The sequence below is a fragment of the Fundulus heteroclitus genome, chromosome 13 (genome assembly GCF_011125445.2).
Source record: "Fundulus heteroclitus isolate FHET01 chromosome 13, MU-UCD_Fhet_4.1, whole genome shotgun sequence".
In the NCBI taxonomy this organism is placed as follows: domain Eukaryota; kingdom Metazoa; phylum Chordata; class Actinopteri; order Cyprinodontiformes; family Fundulidae; genus Fundulus; species Fundulus heteroclitus.
The window spans coordinates 29,142,858-29,157,785 of NC_046373.1; the positions used below are offsets into that span (position 1 = coordinate 29,142,858).

Sequence of the window (14,928 nt, forward strand, 5' to 3'; positions counted from 1 at the left end):
GACTTTTACAGCCCCAACTTCCTGTAGTTCTTGTTCTTTTATTACACTTTTTCCTAAATAAAGCAGAAAAAAATTTACAGGTCCTGATATCATTCACAAATTTGAAAATCAAACCGTTTTACTCTCTGCTGTTGTATTTGCTTTTGTAGTGGCTGAATTCCCAGAGCAGATGCTCTCATTAACATCGGTTCAGAGTTTCATGAACGGAAATAAAAGATTTTAAGACCAATATTTAGGCTTGTGCGGTGCCTCATAATTCTCTTATTAACATCATCAGAAGATGGGACATTTTTGGCCTTTAATATTGTATAACCAGCAGATACAGAAAGCTGAAGAGATCTTGGACAAAAGCTAACCGGCTGCTAATTGTTTTGTTAATTTAACCGCCATCACACCGACATAAATTTAGGTTGTCTAGATATAATTTTAGTCATAGGGGAGTTACCCCCCCGTTGTTCTGCTCTAAAAAAATCTTTATTTAAGCATAAATAGATGCTTAAATAATAGCACATTTTAAAAACTGCATGGGTGACCAAAGTGCTGTACATAAAAATAAGAAAAGGTTAAAAAAGAGACTTAAAAACATACAAAACATACACACACAACATCAAAAGCTACAAATCAGGGTCACAGCAAGAGTATTTTAAAATGCAAACATAACAAGATCACAGTGTATTAAAAACCAGGAAATAAAAGTGCGTTTTTAAGGCAGTAAGGCTCAGAATCAGCTCAGATATATATGGTGGAGCTAGGTTGTTCAAACATTTAAAAACAAATAACCAAAGCTCAAAATTAATTCTGTAGTGCACAGGGAGCCAGTGAAGGGACACTAGGATGGGAGTAATATGATCATGCCTACGGGTCTGAGGTAACAAACTAGCAGCAGAGCTCTGCACAAGTTGCAGACAGGCAAGAAAGGTCTGGCTAATGCCTATATACAGTGCATTACAGTAGTCAAGATGAACTGTGATAAAAACATAGACTGGTTTCTCCAAGTCAGGTCTTACTAAGATTGATTTCACCTGTAGATGAAATGCATTGTTCTTTTGGTCAGCCACCCACAGATCAGACTGGTTGGAAAGAAGGGTTTAAAGCTGCGGCTTCTCTTTCCCCGTCTCCCGACCATTTATCAAAACAACTTCCCCCCCTCCCCCAAAGAAAAAAAGAGTAACAGAAGAACTTCAGTGCAAACTAAGAGTATTAAGTATTGAAGCTTAGCCGATAGTCAAAATTAAAGCAAGGCGGGACGCATAAGCCTAAATTACCAAAGCTGTGTCTCTGCTCCCAATGAATGCAGACACTTTGGAGGAAAATGAGGCAACATTTTTTTCTGTGAAATATTCAGGTTTCCACAAGTATTTTGTTCACCTCCAAACATGACGATAACATGAGCTTGCTTTTTGAAGCTCACCTTGACTAAAAACAAACAAAAAGCAGCCTTGTTCTGTTGAAAGTTCTCAGAGATGTGGACAGGCTATAAACTGCATGGTTGATGCCAATGTCACCAACCCATGATACTACCACCACCATCCACAAGGCTGGTATGTTTAAAAATAGTCTGCACCCTTTAAATACACCACTTAAGAGATCACTTTGTTGCATTATGACAACATTATCTAAGTGGTACCTGACCTTGTCTCAGCGCCTAGACTTCCTCGTCCTCCTGTGTTTACTGCTCACTGATCCTGCCTTTCTCTCTCCATAGATCCATTCCCATTCTTGTTTGGTTCCTGCCATCCAGTTTCTGCTTCACTCCATCCTGGTTCTCCGATTCTGTTCCAGCTCAGCCATTACCACTCCGCTGCTGGTTCTCTCTATCCAGACTCCCTGACAAGTGGGAACCTCTCAATGCTTCCTGGATCTCCAGTCGTCCCGGTTCTCCTCCTCTGCCGGTCCCTGTCCATCCTCAGTCGTTCAACCATCATCCTGTCCCAAACCCCACCTCAGTCTGTCTCTGACAGCCGCAGCCTAACTACACCCCCTCCAGGGTCCAGTAATCCATCTATCCGTAAGTCAACCTCTGCTTGCCATTTTCTCTCTCTCTTTTCTCTCTTCACAGTCCGTGACCAGAGCCTCCCCAGTCAGCCACTACCTCGCACCATTCTTCACCATAACCTCCCATCGTTCTCCTTGTCAATAAACACCCTTTACCGTAATACTGCCTCTGTGTTTGTTGCTTCCGGGTCGCCATGGAAGATCCAACCGTGACACACCGACGGCCCGTACATCACAGTTCATATATTAAAGAAAGAAAAGCAATCCAGGTCAACATCTTGGGAAATAATAACCCCCTCCTAAATCTAACCGACTCTGCCACACGTGGAGGAAACCACTTTCGGTACAAGTGTTGAGGTAAGCGGCAATAAGTCTGTCACAGTCCATCACTGTGGAGGGATTTTGGCCCACTCTTCTTTGCAGAATTGTTTAAATTCAGCCATTTTTAGGCTTTTCGATCAAAAACTAGAAGAAGATGTCTTGGTCTACTTCATGTTGTCAGACAGGTTGTTTCTTGATTCCACAGTACTCCACGCTCTACACCAATGAGCTCAGGGTGATGCTAGCTGAGCTAACCTCGTCTTTCCAGATGCACATTTAACAAGATGGAGAAACTACTTTTTCACACAGAGCCAGGTTGGGTCGCAACGTCAACGTTTGAAAAATGCATTTTGTCTTTACCAAGGTTATGTTTGTCTGACATTGAATACCATTTAATGAGCCGAGATATTTATGTGTGACAAAAGTTAAATTAAGAATCTGTAAGGGGGAAATAGTTTTTTCACAGTGGATATTTTCTTCAATAAATGATGTTACTGATCAAACCCACGGTATGTTTACCACATATTTCACTTGCTTAAATGTACTAGATGCTTAAAACTGGAGTTGCACTATTCCTGTCTGTGACAGCAGATGCTGTTATCAGACCTTTCAGAAAGGTTAAAACAACAAATAAGACAGGCCCACATTTGTTTGGCATCAGCTCGGTGACAGCTGCTGAAATTAAAACTTCTTTTACGTATTTGTTTTCTACTTTCCTGATAATCAAAGAACTCCCCCTGCTGACAGGCATTAAATTGTAGATTATTCTGTGTGACTGATATAAGCCAGCTAAACCCCGTCAGGTTTTATTACATCACTGCATGTGCAAGCAGACACAGCAGTAAAGAAAGGAATTACAAATCTAATCTTTTGCCAGAACAAAGCAAATAGTGGCCTCGCCCTTGTGTATGTCTACTTTTCCAAAGCAGTGGTAAGGGAGTAACAGAGTGTGTTAATGAAAAATAGATGTCACTGAGGTGCTGGTCTGTGCTTCAGCTGGAGGTCCTTTAATAACAAAATGTTCAGAGCTTTAACAGCTGCTGTCACCAAGCAGCTTTCAACCCTGATTAAACTGGACTCCCTGATGTCTCGTGGTTCCTTTAAACGTTTATTTTGCACTGAAAAGGAAATTGAATGATCTTACCTTTCACGCAATATGAAATCTATCTGTTAAACTGGAAAATGCATGAAATGATAAATGCAATGTTATTGAAAGGTCTACTCCATTAGCATCAGATGTTTTCTGGATGTTTTCAGGAGGCTGGGATATCACAACTTAAAAAAAAAAATAAGCCTTTACAGGACTAGTTAAGCAATCACTAAAACAGATTTCTCTGTTGAGCTCACCACAGTGTAAGTAGGAAATAATGCCATAAGTGGCAAGTCCTCTGAGCCTCTTAATTCCCACAGTGGCAAATGAGCTCTTTTAACAAAAGTATTGTTTTACAGGTCCGATATAATTTTAAGAACAATATTTTGATTTCTGCTCCAGTTTTACAGAATGGACGTCAGTCAGGGTTCCTACATGCTCGATAGCCCAGTGTATTGTGTTTTTTTTTGTTTTTTTTTTTACAGATTTTGCAGTCAACGGGAGTAAAAATAAGAAAAACGCCATCAGAATTCAGCCCATTTCCTCTAATGCTTAAAAAGCAAACAGCACAAATAACTGCTTTCAGAAGACACTAAATTGGTGGCTAAAGTCCAGCATGTAACAAAATGTTGCTACACAGCTAGATGCCATGAATGCCTTACAGTGCCTAGCAATAATATTCATTCCCTTGGTCCTATCCTGTTACATTCCAATCTGTAATTTCAATGGGGGTCTTTTTGTTGTTTTTTTGTGATGGATCAGCACAAAAGAAGTCTAAGCTGGTGAAGTAAAATGAGAAAATATGAAAAACAGAAAACCGGCATATGTATCCTTTTGCTATAAAGCCCCTAAAAAGTTCAGGTACCATCATTTACCTTCAAAAGTCCCATAATTAGTGAAAGGATGTCTACCTGTGTGCAGTCTAAGTGTCACACGATCAGTCAGTAGAAACAGACCTTTACTGAAAGGCTGCAGCACCGCTGAGCAAGAGGCATCACACCATGAAGACTAAGGAGCTCTCCAGACAGGTCAGGGACAAAGTTGTTGAGAAGTAAAAGTCAGGGTTTGGTTAGAAAATCTGAAAATCCTTGGTGTTAGCCCAGAGCACCATCAGATCCATCATCTTCAAATGGAAAGCACGTTACCACAACAAACGTGCCAATAGAGGGCCGTCCACCAGAACTCACAGTAGAAACTGCAGGATCAAACCCTATATATACCTCAAATGACGTCAAATTACTAAATTTAGACGCATACGTCACGGCCATCTTGTGGCCGTACAAGGAGAGTGGTAACACTTGAATAGTTTACTTTTCTGAATCAAATAGTGAACAGATCTGTCCTGAATATGCCTCAACAGACAATAATAAGGCAATAACCAAACACGGCTGCAGTGAATAGCAATATGGTGATAATGATCATATAAAGGGAGGTTCTTTTTCCCCATTGATTTTCCAAAACCCCGCAGGATTGCATATGACCTTATAATCTGGAGGATTTTACTGTGGAATTTGACCAAAGACCCCTAAATGTGGTCTCTAGATCTCCTCAGTCTTAAGGAGCCAACACTTGAACGTCCAGACCTGAAACCAGCGAGTGAAGCATCTGGGCAGGTAGGCGACGTTTATTTGGCTTTTGCTCAGCGGCTTTAAAACTTCATACAATCCAGAAGTGCTGTTCATGTGAGCTTCAGTCTTGCATATAGTCTGCTTATTATCATTAACTTTGGGCTTGTTTTTTGTCAGCACCATATTTACACTTTAAGTTTTAGAACACAACAAGATCCCATTATTTCAGAAACTGAAAGATTCTTTGTGTACTGCTGACCAATTTAAAAAGAAATCATGTTTGTTTTCGAAGCATACCAAATAGTACAGAACCGTGACTTTAAAACCTGAATACATGAAGAATCATGATTCCTGTGTACCTTTACATCCCTGATAAGAGTAACTGTGGAAGTGTACAGCATTAGTTTTCTACTTACCATGTTCTCCACACGCAGCTCGTAGGGCATCGGGTTGTAGACCATCAGCTGAACTTCACAGACGTCTCCTTGAACCCACTGAAAGTCTAGAAAAAGAAAGTGACATATAAAACATCATAATTAAAAACTTGGCTCAAAATGATTCGAATGCAGAACAAAGAAAAAAAATGTAACACCGTCCCAGTTTTTTCTATGTTTTATGTCTTCTGCCTTTTTGTTGAAGCCGTTTTTAGTTTTAATGGTGACCAATATACAATCTCCTACAGTTAAAATTTCAATTTTCAAATGTAATTATCAAGCTATTAAAATTTGTTGGGTTTTTTTTTTTGCTTTAAAACAAAGATTATGTGTAAGTATAGTAAGGATTACTCTGCCAACAAAAAGCATCAAGTCTTCAATGGACCTTCTAACTCAGGATGAAGGTTTTTTGGCAGAGGTGGATAATAAATAGTTACATTTTCTCCGTTACATTTACTTGAGTATCTTTTTGACTCTAGGAGTAATTTTACGGCACTGTACTTCTACTTTTCCTTGAGTACAATTTCTGGTTACTCTGTCCACCTCTAGTTACTTCACTGAATAAAGAACACTCATGTTTACCCAAAAATGCATCAGACACTGTCGCACTTACTTATTTTGATGTGAGATTTCCTGTTTGCACACCAGCTTCAAACTGTTCTAATGTTATTTTCAATCTGCTGAGCTACATGGAGAACAAGTGAATATACAGTAAACAGTATGCTCTGGACTGCATATGTAATCTTCTGAAACTAAGGGAAGAAGTTTGTAGTATCCTCTCTGGTTGAAAAATCACAAGCGCTCTAGGTGCAAAGAGTGTTTGGACTGTGGGCCATTATTGGTTAATGACCTCGTTTAATAAGAACCAGCCGTCACATTTGTAAACTTTGTAAATCACTGCTTGTAAAAACACAAGCAACCATCTTAATGTGTAACAATAGGTCACTTGAAGTACCAACACGGTTCTTAAAGGTGCATAGCCACGTTATTTTCCTATTTTTCTACTTTATTTATAGGTCAGTAGCTCACTCTGGTTGCATACAAAGTTTTTATGAGAGATTATCACGTCCTGCTGGCTTATTAGTGGTTATTGTGGTGTTTTATGCTTTGTTTTTGCTCAAATCTGTTAGTAAATAAAGCCTTTCGTGTTTGACGGAAGTACGTACTGAGCAAGCACAGCAGGCGTTTAAACAAGGATGCGGCTAATGGCTATTAGCACCTCCCAGCAGAATGGTCCAAGATCCAGTGAAAAATAGTGCAACAAATATGATTCCAAGAGTGAAAACACTGGAATGTCGCTGGGAATGCAGTATGTTCACTGAAGTGGACGCTAAACCTGCCGAGGCTCAGATGTGACCGCAGGGTTGATTGACGTGAGTAAATGTTCTGATATGAGGCTCTTAAAGTTTTTGTATATTGGTTTATTTAATTAATCACGGTTGGTCTTCGTTCACACAGAGCAGCTGCTTTACTATGAGGCATTTCAGAGGGTCAGGCTCAGTCCGGCATTACTTACAAGTATAAATTAAGCAAACCGGCATTATGATAATTCTGTGATAATGTTGCTAGATGGCGCCACATCTTTTTACATTTGTTAATTTCGCCCGCTGCTGGGGCTGCTTTTATTCACTAAAAGGACCATCAAAACACTATCAAGATGGAGGCTTGGTGTATATAACCTTATTTCATCATGATCAAACTGTTTTTGGTCATTTTTGTAAGCAGATTATGTGGCTATATACCTAATCAATGCACCCTCATGTTGCAAACCAGAAGTAATTCAATTGAATGTTTGTTTTTTTATTTATTTTCATCAGTACCTTCACTGAGAGAAAAAAGGCATTCTGTGTGTTAGCCAGAGAGACTATTTGTGACTGACTGAAAAGATGGAAAAAGATTGCTCTTACTTGTAGTAGAGCTGATGATAATACTGATGTTGATAACATTCATGGTGCCGGAAATGTGACAGGCGAAAGCGTTTTGCATCATTTTATCACACTAACAGAATTGTGATACTATTGACAACCAGAATGAATTTGAACATAATAATCTCTACATAAACGGTTCATATGACGGCATCCCCATTTTGTCCTGGCCTGAGCAACGCATTTCTTAAAAATATTGTGGTTTACATAAGGTATTACTTCTTGTAAGTTATAATAAGCTCTTTAATAAACAGAAACAATGCTGTAAAGTGTTTTGTTTGCACTTTGACAAGAGCTTCAGGATGCAGACAGACAATAAGGTGGGATGGAAGAGGAACAATAGAGGAAACTGCATTGTATACTTGCCACCAGCTCAATTTAGGGGCTACCTTCAGACAACTAAGGATGTAGCTTATAGATCTGTGCAGAGGGACAAACAAGTACCCAGGTTGGAACACAATATGGATCGTCTGATTGGGCCCTTAGTGCCTTTTTTTTCATCAACCAATGCACCACATGTAAGTGTTACTACGTCATACTGACAACAACACTCTTAAGGGCGGACACACTGAAGAAGACTACAAGGTGTTGAGGTAACGTCTTAGTTTTCTCAGCCAGAGAAAGTGAGACTGCTAAAGCGGATAACAGGGACGCTGAACAAAGCATGGTAAAGGATTTCTGTTTTCTCCGTTGTCTGTAGTTGTCATCATTGTTGGATAAGAGAACCAGCACAATGGCGTTGTCCGCAAACTTCACAATCACGTTTGTGGGGTGGATAGCAGAACTTTCCTGGGGGGAAGGGGCATCTGTTATGAATGATGCATGATTTGGAAATATTTTGAACATTTGGAAAGGAAAGGTAAAGGCTTTACAAAACGGAAATGTGAGGCCATTTTGAGGGAAAGTAAGTCTGTGTGATTATTACTGTGTGCTTACATACGGGTGTAGGTTCTAATTTCATGTAGGGCTGGACGATGTAAAAAAAAAAAATAGCATATCGATAAAACAGATCATATTGATCGATCAATTCAATATCAATAATTATGAAAACATTCAATAAATATATTTTAAATACAGCCCTGGCCATTTTATGATGCTGCTTAGGGACCTATTTTGAGAAGAACACTGAATTCAAACTGAATACTTTATTCAACCAACTTTTTACCAAAACTAAAAGTATTTTGAAAAACTAACTTGCACTTTCTGAACTCTGAAGGGGCGGGGCTTGGTGACGGCGCATTCCTGGGTCTGCGTTTGTGATTGGTTGTGAGGATGTAATGACTGTTGTATTAACCTACATGATAGGCTAGAATGCAGTTCTTTTATTGAACTTTTTATTTCCCCCTTTTCTTTTATTGCACCACACGTGTATTGATCGATGTCCGGCCTTAATCTCACGTGCGCCTTTATGTAAGTGGAAAGCTTACAAAATAAACAAGGATTTAGGCTCTTATTTGAGTCTTGGAGTAAACCCAAACTAGTCAATGTTAGCTTTAAGGCGATTTTTGCCACCGCCATGACAAAATACTAATAGGGATGATTAGATCATAACATAAGGAATTAATTTAATGTGCTTAGGAATGATGAGCTGAAATGGTGATTTTGGTTTCAATAAGTGGGTGTATCTGACAAACGTCTTGGTCAGACAGGGGGTCTTACATTTGAAACCTGCTCCAGAGTGGATAAGTCTGAAGCTGTCCATCACAGCAGCTCCGTCTTGACACCCCTAACTACATAACCAGCTTCAAACTGACATGTTTGTCCATGCGAGCCAACGTAGACCTCACCTCTCCCTTATTGCCTATGTGCTCACACAAACAACAATGGCGGACTTCAGAATTGCGGTTATGTTTCAGACACTATTCAATTTATTAGGGATTTTACACTAACGCATTTTTGCTCCTCTGCTGAGTTTGTAAGGTCCGCCTTGTCGTCGGTCCACACTAACGCTTCATTTTGCTCTCCTGCGTTCGTTGTTTTCGCCTTAATTTTTTTCATTTTTCTTCCTTTTTTACTTCTATGGCAGCGTTACAGCACCACTCACTGGCGTGGCATGAGTATTACAACGCCTGTTACGGCTCAGTGTGGATGTAGCCTGAGACTAACTATCTCATGGAGAATGTAAAACAGAAATCAGAGGAGGCACTGCCTGAGAGCATGGCATTTACATTTGCTCAAAAATAAACTGAAAAGTGTTGTCATACTGATAGGTTATTATGTCCCAATGTAGGCTTTTCTCCATTTCTAAATGGTCAACATTCTTTTATGTTTGGACGGTCCATTTGCAGTAATCAGACTTGCAAACAGGGCCTCAAAGGTCCCACCTCGAACCCTGGCAGGAAAAGGGATTTATGGAGGCCAAGCAGCAGCCGTGGCCCCTGGGAAATTAAGCGAGTTCAGAGAAAGATATCTATAATATCACTGTCCGGAAAGCTGCATATTACCCCAGGCCTAGCTTGCAGACATGCTCTAACAGCCAGCCAATTAAGTGTGAAATGCTCATTAAAAAAAAACCTGAAATAAAAAGAGGAAGGTACTTTGCTGGCAACTCATCTGCACAGCCTCAGCGTTAATGTGTCAAGTTAGAACTAATATTGAGCCAGTGATCTCAAAAAGGCTTCAGCTCTTTGAAACTTCATCACAGAGAGAAATAAAGACGGTTATCCATCTGGGCTGGTCGCTTCAACACTTTCCAACATGATGTTAAAATGATATTGATGGTGAGAGGCAGAAGTGGGAGTGTTAACTGGAGTTACTGGAGCCGGCAGAGAAATGTTCTGTAAAACTATCAGCAATATTAATGTTTCCTACTGAATTATTTATGCACACGAGGAACAGGCACTGACGTACTATTCATGCACTGAGACTGAAGCAGCTCCACAACGCGACAAACATCTGTAAACAAACCAAAAGCCAAGTTCCTGGGCTTGGCTGACATGACAGTCATGAAAAAAGTTGGAAAGATTTGTGAGAAACATTCAGTTCATATAGTAAACAACCAAAAATGTACTGTCTTGCAAAATCATTTATACCTAATTAACCTTATTGACAATGTAGTGATTTTCAATTAGTTTTTTTTTTTTTATTTAAAACAGCAATCAATCCATCTTCTAAAAAGGAAAAGATTCTGGATATCTACAAACTGACCAAGACATGACCGCCCATCTAAACTAACAGCCCAGGCAAGGACAGCACTGAGCAGTAAAGAGGTTTGGGGTGACTCTGGAGGAGCTGCAGAGATCCACGGCTGTGGGTGAACTGGCTGATAGAACAACGTTTAGTCATGCACACCACAAAACTGGCCTTGCAGTCTCTACTGAAAGAAATCCGCCACAAATAGGGGTGGGTAAAAATATTGGTTCATCAATACATTGCAATCATTTTTTTTCCCAATTCAGTATTGATTCAGAAAATCCTCTGAATGGATTAGTTCCCTTGGCCACTGAGTTCATGGGCGACAGTTAATGATTTTACTGCCGGGTTAATACAGTGGCGCTCTGCCTCGTAGTCACAACACGCTCTGCAGCGCTTGGAGTGGACCTGTTAGCACACTGGCCAATGAAAACAAAAACTCTCTGTGGCGCTTAGAACTCAGCAGTCATGAATGGAAAAGCCTCTCCCCTCCCACTTTGTCCCTCACATTTAACAGAGATGAGCAGTGCTGTGGCCCTAGCTGGCCATGGCATTCCTCCGTGGAGCAATACCTGTCCATCACGATACGAGCAACATTAAATAGGTCCGCAGTCGTGATGTGACGCTGAAAAGGTGACAGATTTTTTAAAAAGAAAAAGGGGGTTGGTTGGGGGCACGCACAATAATAAACGCTACTTAAGCACAAATCCATCTGCTGTTACTTGCATGCTGCTGGGTTTTTAACTCCGATCCAAGTTCCTTTTTCCAAGAGTGCTTTTCAAACCATATTAATTTGAGATGGGTTTGTTCTAATAGTTGTTTTTCGTGTGCTGTGGTTTTTATTTGGACTTAATTATGTGTTAGTTGGTTAGTTGAAAGGCGCCGACTTAGTGCCGAAAGCAATGGTTTTCAAATTGTCTGATTACTACCCTTTTAGGCTCCTGTTTCATTCAGCCAGCTCAGCCAACTATGTCTTGTTTACACAGAACAGAGATAGTTAACTTTAAAAGCTAATTATTCAAGGCATCAAGGCTGTCTGAGTTAAAATCCATTTGTCTAAAAGACACAGAGCTAAGGATTTTGTGGTCCCAACCACAAAGGCTTTAAATGTCAACCTTCAGTTCTAGACCAAATGAATAACAGCAAAAGTGCTTTAAAGTGTTGTACAAAGTAAGGAGAAAGTTTAAACACTTCAATGGTTTAAAAAGAGTTTAAGAGGCCGAGGAATAAAAGAGCTGCTGAAGTTTCTAAGATGTTCCCAGCTTGCGCAGACTTCAGAAGGAACAAACTTAAAGTGGATTGGACATGCAACAGCTCATCAGCCGGTTGTAAGCTGAGGAGTTTTAAGGCCGCTCGGGGTGTAGTGCTCATCCAAAAAGAGAGCGATGAATGAGAGCAGCTTTTTCAGCCGTACTGCGGTCAGGCTGGCAGGTTGGGTGCTGTCTTTGCCATTTTGGCGTTGGTAGCGGTGTTTGAGGGCTAGAAAAGTGGCCATTGTTTTCAGAACAATAGACAGAGAGATCAAAGCATACCACTGCTAACAATCAATCAATCAATCAATCAATCAATTTTATTAGTCAACTGCAAGTTTATTACGGGGAAAAAACATTTTCAGCTACCTTTGGGAGAGAGTTTCTGTTGCCCAGAAGAATGCCTCAACACATTAAGAGTGTGCAGTAGACACAGGAAGGATCTCATAAGTGTCAACAACAGTGTTTTCACTATCAGTCAGAATTTCTCTCGCTCATGCGTCGATTATAGCGGAGACTCCACAAAGCAGCCAGGTGAATGAGAGCGTGCAGCGAGTCACACCCCGCGCACCCCCAGAGGATCTGGCCAGAATCACTCTCTCATGCACTGAATATCCAGCCTATAGAGGCAACTGTGGTAAATAGAGGCTAACTCATTTTACACGTTGGGCAACTGTAAGGGTATGTATGGGAAAGAAAATATTTACCTTCAAAACTTGCACTATGCACCTTTAAGGAGGTATTAAATATACTTTTCATTAAGTCCACATTTCAGTATCAAAAATGTTTTTCATAGATCTGATGCAACATTCTGATCTTCAATGTGATGCTTTTATTGGCTGTAAACAGGAAATCCTCATAATTAACAGAAATAAAGGCTTTAAGACATTGGTCAGCTTGTAATTAAGCCATATCATGTGGTTCATTTAGTGAACAGTTACAAAAAATACTTTCAATTTTCAACAATAATTTAATTAATTTCAATATGACTATCAGTATCTGTAAGATTGTTAAAAAGAAAAGCGGAGGAAGCCAAAAGATTAGGAACTATTTCAAAGGAAATTGTGCTTTCCCTGACACGGAGGGACACGTCGGTGTTTCATTCAGGCAGCGAGAAAGAGAGCACTTTTCTCTACTCTGTCCTTCTGAGCCGTCAACCTCTGCTCGACGGCTCCACAATGTTCACACAATTTTTTTCTGCACTTTCAAATAGAAATTAATGTTGTATTCATTTTAACCGAACTAAATCACAAGCTAAAACAAGATTCTAAAATCTGTAATCATTTTGCTTTAAAATACTGAATCCCTGCCTGACGGTGAAAGCCGTCTTATACAACCGGCATGCCATCACCGTTGTTCCTACTGTAACAAATGATTGACCACCTATGAGAGCAAGTATACAATAACATACTTTGAATGTTATTCTTACGGCTTCCTATAGTATAGCTCTTAAAGAGGAATGAAAATTGGCTTAAATGGTACGGGCAGGAGAAAGCTTAAATGTTGGTGATGGGAAACTGGCTCCAATGAGAACCTGCTGAAACTTATGGAAGGTCTTAATGGTTTGCCATTTTAGAAAAAAAATATTTTTTTTTTTTTTAAATCTACGAATCAAAAAAAAAGTTTGTCATTGCAAAAACTTTAAGGGAATATCAGAGTTAAGTAACAATGCACCAAGTATAGATTAATCTGTTCCTGATAGCTAAAGACCAATGTTAGATGAGCTATCAGACATTTTGCCTTACGTATTCATGTCTATGACTGCAATGTAACGTATAGAGGATCACTGCCCTTCATAGTGCTTCTAAAATCAGGGGGCACTGCAAAGTCATTACAGATGTAAACAGCACTAAGTGCCCATAAAATTAAAGTCAACATTTTGAGCTAATAGTTATTAATACATTCCAGATCCAATGAAGTAGAGTACACAGCCAAGTATATATATATATATATATATATATATATATATATATATATATATATATATATATATATATATATATATATATATATATATATATATATATATATATATATATATATATATATATAATGTCACAGTCCAAACACTCAGGGCAGATAAAGTAAAAGTCAGCTCCCTGTATACCCATTCGGCTTTGTAACAGATAGCCTCTCATCCAGATCAGAGTAAACGGATCGCTGTAGACAGTTCTTAAAACAGTCTCAGAGCAATTACTGAGAGAAACTACCTCGTGTTTTATGGCTGGGCATCAATCTGAATCCTTCTGAGGGACTTAAAGAGCCGCAATAACAGATCATTCCTGCACTGACAGACCAAAGTTTCATGACACAAACGTTTACTTGAATTCTCCGTAACTGAATTGATAAAAGAGGAAAGGTGATTTAGTGCAAAGCTATAACGCTTTACTGCTGGTTACATATTGTAGAAGCCTCATACATACATGTGTCATGTACCTGTTTAAACACCTCCTCACTACGCTGATAGAAGGGAGAAAAAGAAAGGAAAATTCTCTATGAGCTGCAGTAATCTGAGCAGATCATCTGATAACCACAGTCACTACTAAAAAAAATGCACCTCTTGTCAGGGTCAAATTAATGAGCAGCTCCAGAGGCTATAAAATGTTGGACTGATGCAGGTTATGTTTTGGAAATTGTTAGCAGTTAATCAACCTGTAGAAACTCTTGTCTCAGCAGTGTTTTGTGTGAAAGCATCTAGTCACACAGCGGGTGTTATCGTGTGGAAGTCTTCTAGACTAAATCAGCCAGCTTTTGCTGCTGTAGTAGGTAAATTGGTATATTGAAATCTCTGCGAGCTCCAATCTAATACTGTAGCCAGCGACATTATTTAGATTTTCGAATACAATCAAAATACTAAAATACATTTGGACGATAATGGGGGTAGTACATTTATGGATACTAATCAGATATGAGCGATCACAGGTAGAGGGACAGACACAGATCTTCTGTTTTAGAAAGATTTCTGAGAAAGATTCCAAAAGTTAAAGCTCAAGCCAATTTAAAAGAAAAACATCTAACTCATTGGATTATGTTTTTTATGGAGGTATGATGCCACACAGTAAAGATTGCGCAATTGTTGCGGGCCAGAGGGAATAGTTAGAGATGTTGCCTCTGCCACAAAAGTGGCCAGACCTTCATTCAGACCACTACCAGCTGACTTATGTGTTAAGAAGTGGATTTTGGATATGTGCGACACGGCTCACTGCCAAGGGC

At 39.5% G+C, this 14,928-nt stretch overlaps 1 protein-coding gene across 4 annotated transcripts in view; it reads right to left on the minus strand.

Annotated features, from left to right (window-relative positions):
- Window positions 1-14,928, minus strand: part of trappc9 (trafficking protein particle complex 9) — a 270,154-nt gene that overhangs the window by 216,814 nt on the left and 38,412 nt on the right. For all 4 annotated transcript variants that reach the window (XM_021322125.2, XM_021322124.2, XM_036145568.1 and 1 more), the window contains one exon: window positions 5,391-5,476. In XM_021322125.2, coding sequence (XP_021177800.2) covers window positions 5,391-5,476 — 86 coding nt within the window. The remainder of the gene's footprint in view (window positions 1-5,390; window positions 5,477-14,928) is intronic.